The sequence below is a fragment of the Polypterus senegalus genome, chromosome 8 (assembly GCF_016835505.1).
Source record: "Polypterus senegalus isolate Bchr_013 chromosome 8, ASM1683550v1, whole genome shotgun sequence".
NCBI classification, from domain to species: Eukaryota; Metazoa; Chordata; class Cladistia; order Polypteriformes; family Polypteridae; genus Polypterus; species Polypterus senegalus.
In genome coordinates this window covers 11,318,583-11,340,600 of record NC_053161.1, presented here as the reverse complement: position 1 = coordinate 11,340,600, position 22,018 = coordinate 11,318,583, and the positions used below count along the sequence as shown (strand labels likewise).

Below are 22,018 nucleotides of genomic sequence, written 5' to 3'. Positions count from 1 at the left end.
AAGTTTTTCACACCTGGATTTGGGGATCCTCTGCCATTCCTCCTTGCAGATTCTCTCCAGTTCTGTCAGGTTGGATGGTAAACGTTGGTGGACAGCCATTTTTAGGTCTCTCCAGAGATGCTCAATTGGGCTTAGGTCAGGGCTCTGGCTGGGCCATTCAAGAAAAGTCACAGAGTTGTTGTGAAGCCACTCTTTCGTTAATGTAGCTGTGTGCTTAGGGTTATTGTCTTGTTGGAAGGTAAACCTTCGGCCCAGTCCGAGGTCCTTGGCACTCTGGAGAAGGTTTTTGTCCAGGATATCCCTGTACTTGGCCGCATTCATCTTTCCCTCGATTGCAACTAGTCGTCCTGTCCCTGCAGCTGAAAAACACCCCCACAGCATGATGCTGCCACTGCCATGCTTCACTGTGGGGACTGTATTGGACAAGTGATGAGCAGTGCCTGGTTTTCTCCACACACTGAGGAGAGGCAAGACACATGACAGCCCGCATGGAGTTTGCTAAAAGACACCTGAAGGACTCTGAGATGGTGAGAAATAAGATTCTCTGGTCTGATGAGACCAAGATAGAACTTTTTGGCCTTAATTCTAAGCGGTATGTGTGGAGACAACCAGGCACATTTTTAAAAAAGAAAGAGACAGATATATGTGACGTTTTGAAGAAATCATTTTATGACACAATTTACCTTTATTTATTTACTTACTTCCTAAAGTCACATGTAGTGTGCATAGGGCATGCTCAAAAATGCGTGTAATGCCACGAAAAGTGCCTGGTGACACTTTAGTATGCAAGCAATGGTATGTGCATTCTGGCTCTGATGTAGAAGGGAGCCGAGTTTACCTCTGTTACAGCGCGTCTATATGAAAACAGCAGTGTCAGATGCGGGGGTGGGGTGTGTTTGAGCTCGTGATCACGGCTGAGATAAAACTGACTAAAAAAACAAAAAAAAACAAACCAAAGCTAACCTTTACAAGTATCATAAATTACACCGGCTGTTACAGACTGAAATCAAATGTATGTTTTTATTCTAAAATAGGAAGACTAAGAGCAGTTTACTTCTCAAAACGGACAGGTGCAGGATCGAACTCGTGACCTTTTGATTCCCCGTCGGCAGCTGATTCTACTGCACCACGGAGGTAGTCATAATAAATGGGTGTCAATGTTGCATGTTAAGGCGGCTTTTTGTTTCTGCAGTTATATTTTTGAATAAAAGCGCAATTGTTGTGTTAGATTTGTACCTTTTGTGAAAGTATTTATTTGATATTTGGACTTCAGGCTTCATACATTATATAGTTTATGCCTACATTTTGTCATCTACTACTAGAATATAAAAAATGTTTCTGTTTTAACAATGTGTTTACACAGATTACTGTAGAAACGGAACAGACATGAAATGCGTGTGTTCCAAACAACGATCTATTATTTCCACTCTAAAACTCCACTTCACTCCCAGAAAATCAATCAAGGCATGAGCTGGGAGACGTTTGTGCACGTTCTAAGTCGGTGGGGGGATGGAATAGCCGGCTGCGTGTAGCCTGTTTTTATCAGCACATTTAGATGACAAAAGACTCTGGTGGAGAGCTGTGAATGATATTAAGAAGCGATTAGGCTCTGGTAATTCTAGTGTTAAAGGCCTAAAGACAACAGGCTTGATTTAAGATAACCTGAAAAGATGAAATTCTTGCTAATGAAGAGTAAATGTGCAACATCATACAGTGAAATGAAATTCCCCTGATAAATGAAATGTCGAAATGAAATTGAGGCACTTGTAGTATATATCCTGCTCACCTTTATAAAAATATTGTCTATACTGTACGTATATATATATATATATATATATATATATATATATATATATATATATATATGTATATATATATATATATATATATATATATATATATATATATATATATATATATATATATATATATATATATATATATATATATATATATATATATATATATATATATAGAGAGAGAGAGAGAGATTTGTAGTAGTTGGGATTGAGAATGTTTTCTGGTATTTTTTTTTTTTTTTAATTTCTCTTTTAGAAAATTGTGAAATTTTGAGTGCAAATTCTAAGTTATATATTTTTCTTTTTAAGTCTTTCAAAGTTATACAGAATGTTGCATTGATTGTTAGTCTCCTGGCGTTGTCTATTCACCCATTTGTATTGGTGTGCTAATGCTCAGGTATTTGTTGTGCAGGTTTGGAGGGCTGGGAAGAGCGACTCAGGATTTCAGACAGAGCACACATCGGTAAGTGAATGGATGGTATAGCAAAATGGTCTAGAACATGGGAAGTGGACATTATTATTAGTTGAGATATGTGTAAGTTATTTGATTGCAACTGAAGCCTTTCCTTTTGTTTTTTTTTTTCCATCAGTATTTAATTTTCACCAAGCAGCAGATGGGGCACAGGAACAGCAAAGACAGGAACAGGCAGGAAAAAAGTGAGCTGTTACTTTGTACAAATTTCTTTGTCTTTGCCTGGTGCATTAACCATATATTCAGAGTTTTAATACTTATCTGGTGTAATACGATGTAAATTGATGTAGGGAAATATTTTATTTTATCGTGTGCATATTGAGATACTACAGTGCAACTTAGCACCAACTTTTTTTTTGCATGAATGTAGTATTAGAAGGGAAAGGGTATTTTTTTTAAATAATTTTTTAATACATTATATTCTGTAACATGTGAAGTTGTAAAGAAAGACACTGGAAACCTTGCTGCTGATCTATCTCTTTACATAGTTATTTAACTTCTGTTTAAAAGATTGGGGAACCTCTCCAGTGCCAAATAATCATTTGCATTTTTACATTACTACTCTCTGTTTCACAACCTTAGAATATTCCTTCCTCCAAGTGAGTCTTCAAACTAGTGATTTCAGAAATACAGAATTTTTGCATTTGATATCAATACCACTGAAATTTTATGATACTCGGTACCACAGCAAAAACGTATCCCATTCAATATATTTTTATTAAGGTACCTCCATTATTAAAGTTAATAATATTGTGCATTTTTCTGTTATGAAATATCCAGTTTATAAATACTAGCAGTAACAATTGCTTTAAAATACTGGTCCATCAAAATGCAGGGCTGCGATGGGAATGCCCACAGTGTAACAGCAAATGGGGTTTATATTTTTGGGGGGATTTCAGCATAGGGTTATTAAGAACAATATCATCATAAACTGCTTGAATTACCATAGTATGTACACATTTTATATATTCTGACATTTTCTGTCTGTAACTGAAAAATATGGCTTAAAATCAATTCTAAATGTAAAAATTCTAAACTTTATTATATATGTACTGCTGACTTAGTGAATTCCAAGACAGTTCAGGATATTTCTATGTAAACTAACTCTTAAAATGGTTTTGTAACAATATGCTTTTAGTGTCTGGTGTGTGAGTGAACCACTCTGTTAAGTGTGTAACATTTGCTATTTTAAGATTTTATATTTGCATCATTAGTTGGTTAAAAATATTACTGAAGAGTAATATTTAACAGACAAGTCTAATTCAAATTTCAAATGTCAGAAACACATGATGCTTTATTTTCCTAATCTGTCCTAACTTTAAAGCTGCTTGTGTGAAATAAAACTTCTCAGTTTTACATGAATCTTTTATTTCAGAACTCCTGTTAAACAGCCGTTTTTATAATTTCACATTTTGTTATTTGCTAACGCTAGTACAAATCTAGAATTAGAAAATTACTTTGGCTGTCATATACCTGTACTGAAAAAATGTTTAACTATAAGGCAGCATCATATTCTTCAATGTACCAGCTATTCTTTTGGCAGAAGACACTAAGGATTAGGCATCAATAATGTAAAACTGGGAAACAATTGGATGTCTCACTTAATGTTGCATTTCTAAACCCATCAAACCCTTTATGAAGATGGCTCTCAAAGTAGGAGCAGATATTTTTAACTGCAAAGATCAGAGGTGCTCTCGTTAACCTTGTCTGACAGAGCAAGTTTCTGATTATAATGACCAGTTGAAAAGTCTCCAAAAAACCATATTAGACATGTAAATGTGTGTTGCTTATAATGAATTGCCATAGGAGATGCAGATTTCAGTGCTGAAAACACCCAAATGAACTAATCTGCCTAACAGCACCTGTAGATGCGCAGATGAGGCTACACAATATCCACCTTCTGACTGCATGTCTAAACTAATAATTAAAGAAATTTAATATTACTGTCTAATTAGAAATGCAAGAATGCCATTATTAGAAAATTGTGACAGTGTTTTAATTTGTTGTATATCCATAGACCACAATGCTTATCTAAACTGTATTTGCTGCCTTTATGTCATAAAGTTATACAATAGTTAAAATGACAGGAAGAATTCATAGCATACAGAGGCAGTTCTGAAACATTTGGAGCCAAGTAGCTGCAGTGGTCTACATTTATGTGTCTATCTCTCTGTCTCTCTTCACTGTCACAGTGTTCATTACAACGTGAAAATTAATTAAGCTTAAGGTACCTTGTGCTACTGAGCTGAGAATGAATGACAGCAATTTTAGCTTTTTCTTTTCTGTCAGTGTCAAGTCTTTTGTTCAGGATCTTTTGGTCTCTCCCTGAAACCCCAGCCTTGACTTAAAATACACGGACTGGAGAAATTGGGGGTGGGTGTTTTAGGAAGAGTGTTGTCTTTGCAGCAAAGGATTTCATCGCTGTTCACTATGTACTTTTTAAGGGGGTGTCCCTGGATGTGTGTTCTCATTTAAGAATCACATATGGCTCCACGAGACTAGCCTGTTTGTGATCTGCTGTTTCTTTCCGCGTCTTTAAAGTTTGTCTTTCCTGTTATCTGTCAAAGTTTCCAGTTGTTTAAAAACACTCATCAACACAATCAGCAGTAAGTGTTTGTATTTAACAAGATAAAAATGCTTCATTCAACTAAAGTGAATTCTTTGGAAATTAACCCATTACAACAATGCTTTAACAACAAAAGTTGTAACCAGTTGGCAACCACAGTGTCACCTTGGCTTTATTAAAGGTGCTGCAGTCAGTATAGGTTCCCTTTACAGAATACAAACTAAGTAAGCCACAAACAGTTGTTTTCAGTAATCTGGTTTAACATTATATTAGTGTTACCGTTTATATGCTTACATAGTGATAGATGTTTACTGACATAAAATAGGTACTTTCTATAATTACTAATTTTAACTTCATGGAACAGACGTTTATATCCTATTTTATTAATCTATGTTTTACTGTTGTCTTTCTTTGACTAAAAACAGCAACAGGGATGAGTGGTGGAATCATTTAAATGAGATACATTATTAGTTCTTAGTGTTTTCAATGGACGCAGTAGCTTTTAATGTTATTATTTTGTAGTGAATATATACTCAATTCAAAAGTTTGTTCATTTTTAGAAATTCATACCCTTTTAATTGGTATACAATTAAATTAATTTAAAAATACAGCCAAGACATTGATAATGGTGTTAATGCCTGGTTTACATTTTTTTTGCTTACACATGACTGCAAAGAAGTCAGTTCTTCAGTATTATAATGGTAAGATCCCTTAGCTCATTCTTAATTAGTCATGTTTAAATGCTATTTGGTTATAAGGGATAAGTTCATAATTTCATTAGCACAGCTGCAACCTTTTCCTCTCTTCAGTAAAGCAAGTAATGTGTCTTTCGTTGGTTGGAAAGGTACTGGCATTCCTAAAGTTTAGTTACAAAAAGTTTGCCAAAGCAAAACAGCTTTCAAAAGAAATTTATCATTCTGTTGCTTTTTTGTCAATTGAAAGTTATTCCATGTGTCAGGTTGCCACAAAACTATAAAGATTTTCATACAAAGGAGTCTAATATTCTCTTAAGAGAACAGTGCAAACTGGATCTAATCAGGATAGAAAAAGAAGGGGGAAGGGGATACACAATTGCACAAGAGGATAAGTACGTCAAAGACTGAAGTTTGAGAAGCAAACACCTTACAGGTCTTCAGTTGACTTCTTCATTAAACACATGCCAAATAACAGTGTCATCTGTAACAAAGAAAAAGATAACTTTAGGATGCTATGCTAAATTTGACTATGGGGTGAAAGGTAATTCCATCTACTGCACCACAGAGTAATGTTGTACGTTTCATGGTGCAGATTTGGGAAATGACAGGTGGACTATTGAGATGTCCTTGTGCTTTGTTGTTTCAGAATTATCTTGAAGAGGCTTTATCCACATAAACTATATATGGCTACCATTGGGATTCTGGAGAGCCTTGCATGCTTTCAGAAGTACATAAAGAATGAGAGTATGCAGGTTTTCAGTACAGAAGTTGTTTATCTGTAAATCCTGCTGCTAGCATTCTGCATACAGTACTGTTAATCAGTCTTACAAACTTCTTGAAATGTTTTGAACACTAAGATGTTTCATGCCTTAAGTATGGAATTGCTCAGTGTTTATAAACACAATAGTGTAACTCATATCCCCAATGTTTATAATAGTATTTTTTTTTTGCTAGCTCAGGTAAATTAATCATATCTCAATGTTAGCATTTTTGTAATGTAAAATATGAAAGGTGCCATTATTAAACTAAGCTAATCCTGTAAAAAATCCTAGGTATATAAAGCAAACCAAAAACTTGAGAAAGCAATGTTGCATCTTTATAAATGAGAGTGTACGAAATACCAAAAGTAATTTCAGCTTTCTAAAAGAAAAATGAGATCTGAGACTTGAGGACAAATGGCAATTCATTAGAATTTCTTCCATTTAATGTGATGTAGTAGGGTCTATGTTTAAGTGAAGAACCCTCTGTTAGGATTGCATATGCCATGCTTTGAAATAGATGAGAAAGGATATTAATCTTAAACTTTATTTTATAAAAATTGAAAAAGAACACTGAAGAAGAGTATTTAATGTTATTTCTTCAAGTTCTTATGTGGTCTCTCCCAAAGATTCCTTAGTTATGGCCCTGGAGGGCTTCATTGGCTTCAAGCTTTTGTTCTAACTAGTTTAACCAATAAGAAGCCAGTTCTCACTGTTAATGAAACTTGATGTTTAATTATATGGCTTGTTAGTGCTTTCACTCTTTGAAGACAAATCTTTAGCACTTTATACATTTTCTAACAATATTATCTATATGTTTTGTGGACCAGGACAGGGGTGTAATTCTTGGCCCTCATTTTTCTCTTTCATTTATTTCTAATCAGTTTATTAACACAAATAGTTAATTTTGCATATACACATGTTTAAATAGGACCTGGTTATCTGGAGATTTGGTGGGTACTTTTGTCATTTGAAATTAAAAACTAAATTAAAACTTTAGAACATTCAGCCACACAGAGCTTGCTAGTCCTATGCACATAATTCTTCTAAAATAAAATCAAGTCTAGTTTTTAAAGTCCTAGTATCTTGGTAGTTTATTCCATGCATTTGTTTTTCTTTGCAAAGAAAAACTTCCTAACATTTGTGCAAAATTTGCCCTTATCAAGTTTTCAGCTGTGTCCCCGTGTTCATGATTAATTCATTTTAAAATAAAAGTCTTGATCCACTGTACTAATTCCTTTCATAATTTTAAACACTTCAATCATGTCTCCTCATAATCTTCTGTTACTTGAATTAAAAAGGCTTGGTCTTTTAATGTTTCCTCATAATTCATCCCCCATAGCCCTAGAATCCACTCTCTGGACATTTTCCAGGCTACTATGTCACTTTTGTTGTCTGGAGACCAAAAGTGTACACAATACTCCAAGTAAGGCCTCACCAGTGTGTCATAATGTTTGAGCTAATTTTCTTGGCCTTCTACTCTACACATCGTGCTACATAACCTAACATTCTATTAGCGTTCTTTATGGTTTGTGAACACTATCTGGCATTTGATAGCGTTGGGTGCACTATGACTCCTAAGTCATAAAGTGTAGTTGCAATTTTCAGACCTCAAATTTAATATTTTTACTTCCTACATGTAATACTTTACATTGACTTACATTAAATTTCATCTGCCACAAATCTGCCCAGGCCTGTATGCTGTACCTTCTTGTAATGATTCAACAGATTCCAGATTATCTGCCACTGTACCTATCTGTGTATCTGCAAACCTAACCAGCTTGCTACTTATATTCCTGTTGAAATCATTTACATGAAGTTTACATGAACTTAGGGTGAATTATTTAAAACTCACTTTATAACCTTTGCACAGATTTTTACTAACAAACTATAAATTTGGTATGTCATTTAAGACCTCTGCTTTGTGCAGGACAAAAATATTTTTTCCAACAATGTTCACAGACAGTGTAACTTTTTATTGATTATATCACAATTCCAGTGGGTCACAAGTTTACATACATTTTAACTATGCCTTTAAACAGCTTGGAAAATTCCAGAAAACAATGTCAAACCTATAGGTATGATAGCCAGTTAACCTAATTGGAATCAACTTATGGATATATGTGAAGGCCTACCATCAAACTAACTGCCTCTTTGCTTGACATAATGGGAAAAGAAAAGAAATCGGCCAAGACCTCAGAAAAAAAAAGGTGGATCTCCAAAAATCTGGTTCATCCTTGGGAACAGTTTCCAATCGTCTAAAGGTTTCATGTTTATCTATACAAATAATAATATGTAAATATAAACACCATGGGATCACACAGCCGTCGTACCACTCAGAAAGGAGATGCATTCTGTCTCCTAGAGAAGAATGTACTTTGGCATGAAAAGTGCAAATCAATCCCAAAATAGCAGCAAAGGACCTTGTGAAGATTCTGGAGGAAATAGTATCTGTGTCCACAGCAGAATTATTCCATCCATTATCCAACCCACTATATCCTAACTACAGGGTCATGGGGGTCTGCTGGAGCCAATCCCAGCCAACACAGGGCACAAGGCAGGAAACAAACCCCAGGCAGGGCGCCAGCCCACCGCAGGCAAAATTAATCCTATATCGAAATAACCTACATGCCTGCACAACAAGGAAAAAGCCATGGCTCCAAAACCGTCATAAAAAAGCCAGATTGTGGATTGCACTGGCATATGGGGACAAAGATCTTACCTTCTGGAGAAATGTCCTCTGGTGTAATAAATCCAAGATCAAACTGTTTAGCCATAATGACCATCGTTATACTTGGAGGAACAAGGGTGAGGCTTGCAAGCAAAGGACACCATCCCAACCATCAAGCATGGGGTGTTGGGAGCATCATGTTGTGGAGGTGCCTTGCTGTTGGAGGGACAGGTGCGTTTCACAAAATAGATGGCATAACGAAGAAGGACAATTATGTAGATACACTGCAGCAACAACCCAAGGGCTTGGAATGGAAGTTGAAGCTCACTCGCATGTGGGTCTTCCAAATGAGCAGTGACCCCAAGAATATCTCTAAAGTTGTGACAAAATTGCTTAAGGACAACAGGGTTAAGGTATTGGAGTGGCCTTCACAAAGCCCTATCTTCAAGCCAGCTGAATATTTGAGAGTAGAACTAAGAAGCGTGTGTGAGTAAGGAGGCCTACAAACCTGTCCCAGATACACCAATTCTGTCTGGAGGAATAGGACAAAATTCCAGCAACTTACTGTAAGAAGGTTGTGGAAGACTACCCAAAACGTTTGGCTGAAGTTAACAATTTAAAGGCAATGCTATCAAATATTAACAAAGTGTATGTAAACTTGTGACCCACTGGAATTGTGGTATAGTCATTAAAAAGTGAACTACTCAGTCTGTGAATGATGTTGGGGAAAAATTACTTTTGCCCTGCACAAAGTAGATGTCTTCAACAATATGCCAAATTTATAGTTTATTAGTATAAAATCTGTGGAGGGGTTATAAAGCGAGTTTTAAAGAATTCACCCTAAGTGTATGTAAACTTCTGATTTCAACTCTATATTAAGTATAACGGAGGCCAATTCTGACAGACGGGTACCTCGCACTGTAACTCTCTGCATGTGAAACTCCCGCTCCTTTTAGTTTAATGCCCAATTTCTCATGTGGCACCTTTTCAGATGTTTTCTGAATGTCAAGATAAATAATATCGTGCTCTACTTTGATCGTATCCTTTTATTGCTTCCTCAGAGAATTCCAGCATGTTGGTAAAGCATGACCTTCCTCTTCTGAACCCATGCTGACTATTGTGAAACTCCTGTTCTTGCCATGTGTTGCTCAATCTTTCTCTTAATAAGTCCTTCCATTAATTTACCCGTGATGCACATTAAGCTTACTGACCTATAGTTGCTTAGATCTGCCTGGTCAACCTTTTATTATAATTGGGATAATATTTGCCATTTTCCAGTCCTTTGGAATTTCCCCAGTGTGCAATAGTATTCTAAAAATATGCATCATGGGGTTATATATGTACTCACTAACCTCCTTAAAAATTTGAGGATTAATATTATCTGATACTATTTTGTTTGATTTCAGCCCATTAAATCTAAGCAGAACTTCTCCCTCTACAATTTTCAAGTCACTGAATACCTCCTTAGTAGTTCCTTTTACCACTGGAAGGTTATCTGCTTCCTCACATATGAAAACTTAAGTTTAGAGTGAGTTTAAAGCATCTGTTATTTCACTGTCTGCATTTTTAATTCCCCTTTAGTATTCCTGATGCACTTCATGTCCTCCTTAACTTTCTTTGCTACTAAAATGCTGAAAAAATCTCTTTGGGTAATCTTTCACCTTATCTACTATATTACTCTCTAACTGCCTTTTAGCCTTCCTACTATCCTTAATGGTTGTCCTCATGTTCTCATATGCCCTATGGTTCACAATGGAGCTATTAAACCTATAGATCTTATTCAGCTGTTTTTTCCTTTGCAGGTTCTTTTTCAAATCTTTATTAACCCAGTAGAGTTTTTTAATATCCTACTATTTTCAAATTTAGGTATGTACCTGTCCCAGAATTATATGTAAAATGTTTTTGAACCTGTTCCAATGCTTCACAACTGTCTGTACACTTAAAAGCTTATCCCAGTCTGTCCTCCTTAGACTATGCCACATCTGCTCAAAATTTGTCCTATCAAAGTTAAACTTAATAGTCTTAGTCTTTTCATCCATGGTCATCCAAAACACTGAAAATTGTATTATATTATGGTCCCTTGACCCTAGTGGTTGAATTATCTCTGCACCCTCAATTCTATCCTGATTATTACAAAATAATAAATCTAGGCAGGCTTACCCCCATGTTGGTGCTTTAACATACTGTATTAAAAACAGTCACTGATTACTTCTAAAAACTCCTAGACTTGTGCTGTGCTATTTGCAAGGTTATTCAAGTTAATATTCAGTATTCCCCTGTAAACGTGCCTTTTTAATACTACTAAAATGATGTGCATTGAAATTTCTGTCTGCATTGGGCGGTCTATAACACTTCTAAATTAAGACCTCTTTATCTAATGCTTTCCAGACGAAGCTAGATGTCCTCTCTAAGATGGTGCTCATCGTCCAACTAAAGAGGACTTGCATTTAAATTCTGTTTGACATAAACAACAGTCCAACTCCTTTTATGTTCTGTGTATGCCTCCTAAAAATGTGAATCCCTCTGTTATACTCATCTTTTTTTTATTTATCTAGGTTCTGTTATTGTTATAATATCATAATTATGCTCCGCTTCATACAACTCCAACTCGCTTGTTTTATTTTTGATACTTCTAGCATCAAGGCAAGCTATATTTAATTTATTACTTATTTTACTTTTGCATTTAAAGTTAAACCTACTCATACCCCTGCCCAATACATTGATGCCCTCTGGTTCAAATGTAACCTGTCACAGCAGAACAGATTCCATCTGTTCCAAATGGTGTCCCAATGCCCCATAAACCCACACCCTTCTACCTTACACCAAGATTTGAGCCACACTCTATCTTACTTGAACTGGCATGGTGCACACACAGAACTTTGGGACAAGACTAACCAGTGACTATGTTTATTAGCTTTCGCTAATAGCTGTTTGCATACTGTGACGGAAAGTAAAGTCTTTTAGATTATCTTTATGTAAAACTAGGGGGCTCTCCCCCTGCTTGCTTTGCTCGCCAAACCCCAAATGGGTGCTTCACAGATCTGCCACTCACAGATGTACAATTTAAACAGATTATTTTCATGGGAATTATTACATATGAATAATATAACTATTTTACATTACAGCGAGTAATTAACCATAGTAAAAAAAAATAGAAAAATGTAATAAATTGAAAGAAAATGATGTTTCATATTGTGTTTATAGGTATTCTTTGTGTTATACATTTTCATTCTGTTTAGCTTTGAAATTAATACAAAAATACTTTTTAAACTTCCACTTTTACTGTAAAACTTGAGTACAAACATTTTTTTAATTAACTTTTTGTCAATATCGCATTGAATTTTGATTCCGTGTTTTAACCTGTACAACCCAGCATATAACTGCCTGTGAGTGAATATCGTTTCTTTCTCTCAAATAAACTGACTTTTTCAAATGTTTGTCCCTGTGATTTGTTAATTGTCATAGCAAAAGCTATTCTAATGGGATACTGTACAATGTTTTAATACAAATGACATATCAAGATCTCCTTTGGTGTCAAATGTTATCTGCGGAAGATGTAATACATTAAGTTTCTTGTCTCCTGTTAAAAATTGTTCGACCATTTTTGAATACAACTAATCTTGTCCTATTGCATAGCCCATCACTCAGACATAAATTACAGAATAATATTACAATACATCGTTCTTTCAACAGTAATCCGGCCGGTGGAAGACCAGACGGTGTTAACGGTTATAAATATTCTATGGGATTTTGTAAGTTGATGTTTTTATCTTCCACAACATCACCACCAATTGTTTCAGCATAATCTATTGATGCGCATTTAACTAATTTGCTGTGTAACTGATCAATAATTTTCGCGTTAATTAGTTTGACTTCATCGTTTCTCGGTGTTAGGTTTGCCGGTGTACTCTTTCTTCTGTTGATAACCCTTCAGTAAGACATAATAAGTCTTCTTTTATTGGGAACTTAAAGTGAGGAAACCCTAAAAATGCATAAGAGCCGAGAGCGCAGGAACTGAGTCTGACAAAAGTATTCACACAAATGAGAGGTGAGAGGACCGTGTACATGGCTGAAAAATGGTTGAGAGGAAGGCAGAACTTGAAAAAATCTCTTGCCAATAGTCTTTTCTCGCATGACTTGCCAAGAGATTTTTTCAATAGTCTCTTCTTAAGATGTTCTTTTATAATAGATTTGTTTTCTTTAATAAGACACTTTTTTCCCCTTTAATAATCATGTTGAACAAAATAGTTCGTTTTCCAGTTTACACTAGGGTACTGTTGCTCTTTTGTGATGTTAAATATAAAGCACTTTTATTCAGTAGCTCAACATTTTACATTCAATATTGGTTTTAGCTGTAAATCAATTAGGCTATTTGGAGTCTTATACTTCAGAAAATGTTTTTTGCAGCATTGTATATGAACTTCTTAAAAATAAATGTACTTTTACATGAGAAACCTTTTTGTTTTTTTATATTTTGCTGTTACAGATTAGTTTTCTGTTTGCTGTTACTTAAAATTATTTTGGGCAATAGAATGTCTACAACGTAGATAATCTTGCTTCTGCTAATGCAACATATGAGGATTTCTTCACTAGCTATAGATGAATATATACCTTTGACAATTATTTTTATTTATTTTTTTTTTTACCACAGAGTAATATTGTAATTACATGTTTATTGACATGTGTCTTTCTGTTACAGCCTAGGTACAACCAAAAAAGGAATTGGACCAGCCTATTCTTCCAAGGCAGCTCGGACAGGTTTAAGAATTTGTGACCTTCTAGCAGACTTTGGAGAGTTTGAAAAAAAGTAGGAAATCAACTGTTACAATTTTACTGAACATATTTTTATGTTCACAGCAGGAATTAAGAGCACCTAATGATGGATGGATATTTTAAAATTTCTGTACCTAAAAAAAAAAAAAAAAATTGATATGGTTGAATGGGACTGTTTATTCAACACATTAGGCAAATTTTGGTTCCAAACAATTGTGCATGGATCAAACTACTTTATACTTGTCCAAAAGCCTCCGTTCATTTTAACAACATTATTTCAAGATAACTGTAAACTACAATGTGGTACTTGACAAGGATGTCCCATATCACCTTTGCTCTTTGCACCATTAGCTGTATACTTTCAAAATGCACCTGAGATAAAGGATATTTTCAGAGGGCTTGAACAGAAAATATCACTATATGCAGATGATAGAGTATTGTATATATTGGACTCACAAAATTTTGTGTCAGAGGTCCTAAAATCATTAGCAGATTTTCAAAAGCTAGCTGGGCTTAAAATCAGTTTGAATAAATGTGTGCTTTTTCCAGTTAATTCTCTTGCACATAGTATCAGACTGGACACCTTCCTATTTAACTTAGGAGATCAGTTTAAAATATCTAGGGATAAATATTACAAGTAAATATGAAACTCTTCTTCAACAAAATTTTGCTGTTTGCATGGAAAAAGACTTGACTAGATGGTCCACCCTCCACCTTATGTTGGCAGGGAGAATCAACAATTGTTAAGATCACCATCTTTTTGAGGCTGCTTTTCCTATTTCAAAGCATCACCATATACATTAACAAATTATTTTTTAAGAAAGTAGACTCAATCATAATTTATTTGTAATTCGAAACATGCGTGCCTCCAAAGGGCGACTCTACAACAACCTAAAGCAGAAGGGCATGGCAGTACCCAATTTTCAATTTTATTACTGGGCATAAAATATACAAGCTATAAAGACCTGGGGCCTCATGTATAAACCGTCGGCACCCAGCATCAAAGCAGTGCTACTGTTCCTGTTTGTTTTTCAATTCTTTTCTAGATTCACATCCCTGACATGGTTTTATCAAATATACTGAAATTAACCACATATTGTTTATAAATGTAAGACATCCGATTGTAATCATCCTGTAACAATATAATGGTCCACAGACAGGCCAAACTTTTCCAAACACCATAGCTGCTTAAGTGTTGTTCCTCTCAGTGCACCACTCACTACTTCTGTTTGAACTTCACCCATTTGGCAAATGCTTCAGAGCCTTTTCTGTATGAACCTCGACGTTCAGAAACCGCTTCATCACAAGAGCTGTAAACGCACTCAATCACTCCAAGTGCTCCCGGTAGAACTGTTTGTACTTAGAATTTTAATTACCTCACTGTAAACTTGCACTACAGTTGTAATATTGCACAACCAGAGCCACTTTATGGACCATTTGCACTATATGTATATTGTACTTATGCTTTCATATTGTATATTTTTTCATTGTTTTTTAAATTATTATTGTTACTTTCATTATTATTTCAAAAGAAAATAAGTTTATGAAGGATTTGCATATTGAATCTCATTGTACCATACAATAACAATAAAGGAATTAAATTCAATAGATGATAGCGCATATTTACATATGATGACGACTGGCTTTCATGTTGATTTAGATTTCCAAAAGCTGTCTTCTTGGAGCCCTTAATATCATTTTTAAGATGAAATGCATTAAAGTATGTATATTACATTATACACATTTTTAACTTCATTTACATAATACATACTGTTAATAATTTAATATGTGGGCGCAGTGGTAGGGATGAGCTGTGTCCTCGTCCAGGATTTGGTCCTGCATCACTCTGTATGCTTGCTGGTACTGGATGGATAGATGGATGGATTAATTAAACATGAACTACAAAGTTATTTCAATGTTCATTAAATGTTTTGAAGAATTGGCGTTCTAAGCTTAGAGATGGTTTTACATTTATTAAAGAGCTTATTGTGTGGCAATTGGTTACGTGGAGAGAGAGAGAGAAAAGGAAGGACAGGAATGGCGGGTTGGTTATGTTTGAAAGAGAGTATTGCTGCATTAAATTATTTTATCGAGGGTCGTGCACATCCCAGCAAGCATCTTGCAGGAGGCAGGAACAATCTCTGGACGGGATGCCAGCTTATCACTACCACTGTGCCACCTTCCCCCATGTTTAATACATGCTTTAATTCATTTCATCATGAAAATATCAAGTATACATCCTAATATTTAAATTGTTCAGAGAGCTGTAATATCATAAATATAATGTATTCTGTGTCCTATTGATGTAAGAGAAAGCCTGTAGTGATTCACACACACAGAACACATAATACGAAGCATTTAATGTGCTACTTCAGTTATGATTGGATCTGAGAAACTCTAGTAAATTTAACATTTATTTTAAGGTGAAGGTTACGAAGTTCTACTTTAATGAAAAAGTAAACTACAAGATTAAAGTGGACATTTCATCCTTCTTTTCTTTTCTAATACACATCAGTGTGACACTGAGACCGTGGGGTACAACTCACCTTTTAACATTGGTATCTGACCACTTCTTTTTTTTTTTTTTATTTCGGGCTTTATTCAACTTACTGATCTTGAACTTCTGAATTTCTCTGCCACTCTGTATCACTCAATTGACTTCCTTTTGTTGTTTATAGCACTGCTTAGATCAACAAATAGTACATTTTTCCTTGTCTCCACTTTGCATTTGCTGACATTTTTTTTCACGTGCTTTAGCCATTGTCTTTTAACCAAACACTGAACGGGGAAGGTGATATTTTCAGTGCATCCAGAAAGTATTCACAGCGCATCACTTTTTCCCCATTTTGTTATGTTACACCCTTACTCCAAAATGGATTAAATTCATTTTTTTCCTCAGAATTCTACACATAACACCCCATAATGACAACATGAAAAAAGTTTACTTGAGGTTTTTGCAAATTTATTAAAAATAAAAAAACTGAGAAATCACATGTACATAAGTATTCACAGCCTTTGCTCAATACTTTGTCGATGCACCTTTGGCAGCAATTAGAGCCTCAAGTCTTTTTGAATATGATGCCACAAGCTTGGCACACTTATCCTTGGCCAGTTTTGCCCATTCCTCTTTGCAGCACCTCTCAAGCTCCGTCAGGTTGGATGAGAAGCGTCGGTGCACAGCCATTTTAAAATCTCTCCAGAGATGTTCAATCGGATTCAAGTCTGGGCTCTGGCTGGACCACTCAGGGACATTCACAGAGTTGTCCTGAAGCCACTCCTTTGATATCTTGGCTTTGTGCATAGGGTCGTTGTCCTGCTGAAAGATGAACCGTCGCCCCAGTCTGAGGTCAAGCGCACTTTGGAGCAGGTTTTCATCCAGGATGTATCTGTATATAGCTGCAGTCATCTTTCCCTTTATCCTGACTAGTTTCCCAGTTCCTGCCGCTGAAAAACATCCCCACAGCATGATGCTGCCACCACCATGCTTCGCTGTAGGGATGGTATTGGCCTGGTGATGAGCGGTGCCTGGTTTCTTCCAAACGTGACGCCTGGCATTCACACCAAAGAGTTGAAGAATTTTGTTTCTCATGGTCTGAGAGTCTTTCAGGTGCCTTTTGGCAAACTCCAGGCGGGCTGCTATGTGTCTTTTACTAAGGAGTGGCTTCCGTCTGGCCACTCTACCATACAGGCCTGATTGGTGGATTGCTGCAGAGATGGTTGTCCTCCTGGAAGGTTCTCCTCTCTCCACAGAAGACCTTTGGAGCTCTGACAGAGTGACCATATGGTTCTTGGTCACCTCCCTGACTAAGACCCTTCTCCCCCGATCGCTCAGTTTATATGGCCGGCCAGCTCTAGGAAGAGTCCTGGTGGTTTCGAACTTCTTCCACTTACGGATGATGGAGGCCACTGTGCTCATTGGGACCTTCAAAGCAGCAGAAATTTTTTTGTAAACTTCCCCAGATTTGTGCCTCGAGACAATCCTGTCTCGGAGGTCTACAGACAATTCCTTTGACTTCATGCTTGGTTTGTGCTCTGACATGAACTGTCAACTGTGGGACCTTATATAGACAGGTGTGTGCCTTTCCAAATCATGTCCAATCAACTAAATTTACCACAGGTGGACTCCAATTAAGCTGCAGAAACATCTCAAGGATGATCAGGGGAAAAAGGATGCACCTGAGCTCAATTTTGAGCTTCATGGCAAAGACTGTGAATACTTATGTACATGTGCTTTCTCAATTTTTTTATTTTTAATAAATTTGCAAAAATCTCAAGTAAACTTTTTTCACGTTGGTATTATGGGGTGTTGTGTGTAGAATTCTGAGGAAAAAAACAAATTTAATCCATATTGGAATAAGGCTGTAACATAACAAAATGTGGAAAAAGTGATACGCTGTGAATACTTTCCAGATGCACTGTATATTGTTTTCCTATTAAAATATGCAAAATTATGGGAGGAGTCAGTTGGGGCGGCAGGCTTGTGCACATGCGTTACTTTTCACACTGACCGGGATTTATTGAGCTGAAGTGCGTGGAAGTTGGCTTACACACGGTTTTGTGCATCTCAATTTTTTGTGCGTACACACTGGACATTAACACAAAATGATGAATGTCCATAAGCCTGGTCTGCAATAGAAATAAAATCTTGCAGTACTCATTTATATACCCTGCTCTGTGCCCCAGGTAGTAGAAACGACCATCATTACACTAAAAAGTCAATTACCCTTCATTCTCTTAAGAATATGGAACCAGTGTAGGAAGCACTTTGAGACAGAAAAGCTTTTATCTGTTGCACCTCCACATAACAACCACCTTTTTCCACCCTCTCAAACATATACACTGTTCAATGTCTGGAAAAAGTCTGGGCTTAAAAAACATAGAGGATTGTACATAGATAATGTCTTTGCATCCTATGAACAATTAGACTTCAAATACAACTTCACATCAACACAATTCCTCTACTACTTTCAAGCTGGAAACTATGCCAAACAGAACCTGCCCAATTTTCCTCACCTTCCACCTTGTTCTATTCCAGAAGAATTATTTATCAGTCTTGAAGACTGTGATAGCATCTCTACAATTTATAAAAATATTTTATTTTAAAGTCTCTTCCTTTCAAAGGCCCCATAGTACATTGAGGAAAGGATCTGTCACTCAATATTTCAGAAAAGGGGCAGCCATGCACAGAATACACCCAAGCGCTGTCTGTGCAAAACATTTAGTCATTCAACTTAAAATCTTTTATGAAGTGTATTTATCTTATTTAAAATTGTCCAGAATGTTTCCAGAGCAAGATTCAACCTGTGAACATTGCAGTCTAGCTCCAGCCTTACTAAGCCACATGTTCTGGGCATGCACCAAATTAACAACATTTTGGACAAAAATATTTGCATGCCTGTCAGACAGCCTTGGCGTCACAATTACTCTTTGGTGTACTCCCAGATGGCCTTAAAATGTAGAAGGACAAACAAATGGTAATTTTATTTACAACACTACTAGCACGTAGACTTACCTTGCTTAACTGGAAGAATCCCACCTCACCACTCTTAAGTTAGTGGGTAATCGATGTTCTATACTACTTGAAATTGAAAAAAATTAAATTCTCACTTAGAGGATCTGTTCAAAACATTTTTAAAATATGGCAGGATCAAATCAATAATATTTTAGAATAAGCTTACCATAAAGGATGCCATTTTTTTCTTGCGCCTTTTATAGAGTAGCTTCGGTTGCTGGCCTCTCTCTTTCGCTTGGGTGAGGGTCAAATTTTGCTTTGATTTGTTAAATTTCTCTTCACTGTATGGAATGTTATCGGTTTCTAATTAAACTCAATAAAAATTATTAAAAAAACATTTTCTGTACCTAAAAACAGCAATAGTACAGTTTAAAAAGTGTGAAAATCATACTGTTCATAAACCATTGACATTGTTAAGCCTTCATAAGTTAGTAAAAGGGCTAGTCACTGGAGTAAACTTGTGCATTCCTTTGTAAATATTACTGTAATCTAAGTACTGCTTTTTCCACACATTTTTTAACATTCTTGTTCAAAAACGTGATGATGTCATACATTTCAAAAGTCAGTAAAATGCAAGCCATGTAAATTAAGGAGTGCATTCTTTTGTAAACACTACAATACACTGAAGCAGTATTTTCCAAATGTCACTCAAAGGGACTTTTAAAATTCTGCTTGACACTTAAGCATATTAGGAATATAAACTACTTAAGTAAATGTTTAACAGTCTCAGACCAATTTTAGAAAGTGGATGAGTACATTTTTAATAAGTTGTCTTTTAAATATCTTTTTATAGAATTATTGGGTGTGAGGAAACTGCAGTTGTATTGAGCTTGTATCAATATTTATTGATAAGATCTCAATAGTGAATTTAACTTCTTTCTAAAAGAACACAGTACAGACACTAAGCTGTCTTAGATAAAGTAGTGCTTCCTGAGAAGAAGCATTTTTCAACACCCATTTAACAAAATTTTTCTGTCAGCTTTCAAAAAGACCACCCCTCTAAAATGTAAATGATACCTAATATACTGGTAACCTGAGAATGCAGACTCCAGGAGCAAAAAGCAGAAGTCATCACTATTTTCTGCCATTGTGAATGGCCATGTTTTCAAGTGTCACGAGTGTCTGAAGGCTGTAGGCTGCTTTTTTTAAAGTATCTGTTTTTTTGAGTCATAAGCACCTTTTTTGTTGAAGTGTTCAAACTAAAAAGTAAAATAGGAATAATAATACTAAGGAATACAAAAAAAACCCACATAGTTCAAACATACTGTATACATATCACCCAAAATATTTAAGCTACATTAGAATATACAGTATTTAAATATTTATTTTTTATTATTGTAAACATTTGAATGTTAATTTTTGGCTAATTTGAGTGTATTTAAAGTCGAATGTAAAATTTGAATAGTGAATGCGAGGAGGTTTGGGGCTGCTGCTCCATGTATAGAGTAGAATATGAATGTGAATTGCCGCTCAAAAGTGTATTTAATGTGGACAAAATTGATATTACGGAAAATGAGCAATGGTACTGTATCAAAATTTGTCAATAATTTTGACACTGTTATGTACTTCCTGTATGTCCACCTGTTATAAAAAATGTAAAATGCTGTTTATTTTTTTTTTTTAATAAATGCCAAAACAGTGTATTTAATTTCATTACTGGAAGTATCCTGATATGCATTGGCTGTGTTGTTGGTAAAAAATAATCTGCCATTGTATGGTTTGACTGATGCATTTGACTTCTCCTTCTTTACATTTCAGATTCCGTGTATTAGCAGGGCAGTATCAGTCCATGTATTCTTCTCTTAATATTGATGTAGATACTGAGCTTGAGCAGCTTAAGGTATAGTATTTCAAGTTAATGAGACAAACTCTATTACTGAAAAGTCCATGAAATTCTTAAAAAAAAAAAAAGTAAATGGTACTGAAGTCATGGAAAATATTAAAGTAAATTCCAGTAATAACAGATTTGTTATTTCCCCAATAAAACCCTCACATCTGTCATTAATATCACGTTCAGTGACTTTAAACATTAACATATAACCTTACATGTTTGGCGAGCACACCAACTGGTATAAATATGTAGTAGCCGTTTGCTTACACATTGAATTATTAGTGTTGAGTTGCCGTTAAATAGTTAGCAAGGTAAATTACACTGTGTATATTAGACATGTTACTGTGATTTATAAAGCTGTCAGAAGTTTGCAAACTTGAAATGGTTGTAAAATGCCGACTGAAAAAATTGCCTTCAAGTAGACAGATCAAATAAGCATACTGTATGACTGGGTGCTGTTACTGTATGAAGAGGTTTCACATTGGATATATGGGTGAGTCCCCTTTGAAAAGCCTTATGAAAGTAAGTAAACATTGTGAACTGAAGTAGAGCAAGGAAGCCAGTAATTTTCTTAAGAATTTTTTTAACCTTTTGCGGGGCATATAACCACCGCACTAGTGAGCTGTTCAAGTGTGTCAGTAGATTAGCAGGCAGTTGCTCTAGTGTAGACTCTTGATAGGCTAGTGATACTTCCACTATATCACCATCTTTGTCTTCATGTGTGACTAAACTTTAATGTTTAAATCCTCTGTGATGGATAAGTATTATTTATACAAGTCATGCAAAGACATGGCTAACATTTTTTAGGAAATGTTTCCTGATAGTGAGGCGATAGAAAGTCATACAGTATGCATGGATGCCTTTCCCAAGGTATACCTTGTACTTTTCATACACAATCATTTACTACGTAAAATATGGTAAAATAATTTTTATGACTTTAT

The 22,018-nt window shown here is 35.5% G+C and overlaps 1 protein-coding gene across 2 annotated transcripts in view; it reads left to right on the top strand.

The window, feature by feature from the left end:
- The window catches only part of LOC120533778 (adenylosuccinate synthetase isozyme 2-like), a 55,959-nt gene that overhangs the window by 22,348 nt on the left and 11,593 nt on the right, over nt 1–22,018 (top strand). For both annotated transcript variants that reach the window (XM_039760731.1, XM_039760730.1), the window contains exons 4-7: nt 2,212–2,262; nt 2,390–2,456; nt 13,661–13,768; nt 21,005–21,086. In XM_039760731.1, the coding sequence (XP_039616665.1) occupies nt 2,212–2,262; nt 2,390–2,456; nt 13,661–13,768; nt 21,005–21,086 (308 nt within the window). The remainder of the gene's footprint in view (nt 1–2,211; nt 2,263–2,389; nt 2,457–13,660; nt 13,769–21,004; nt 21,087–22,018) is intronic.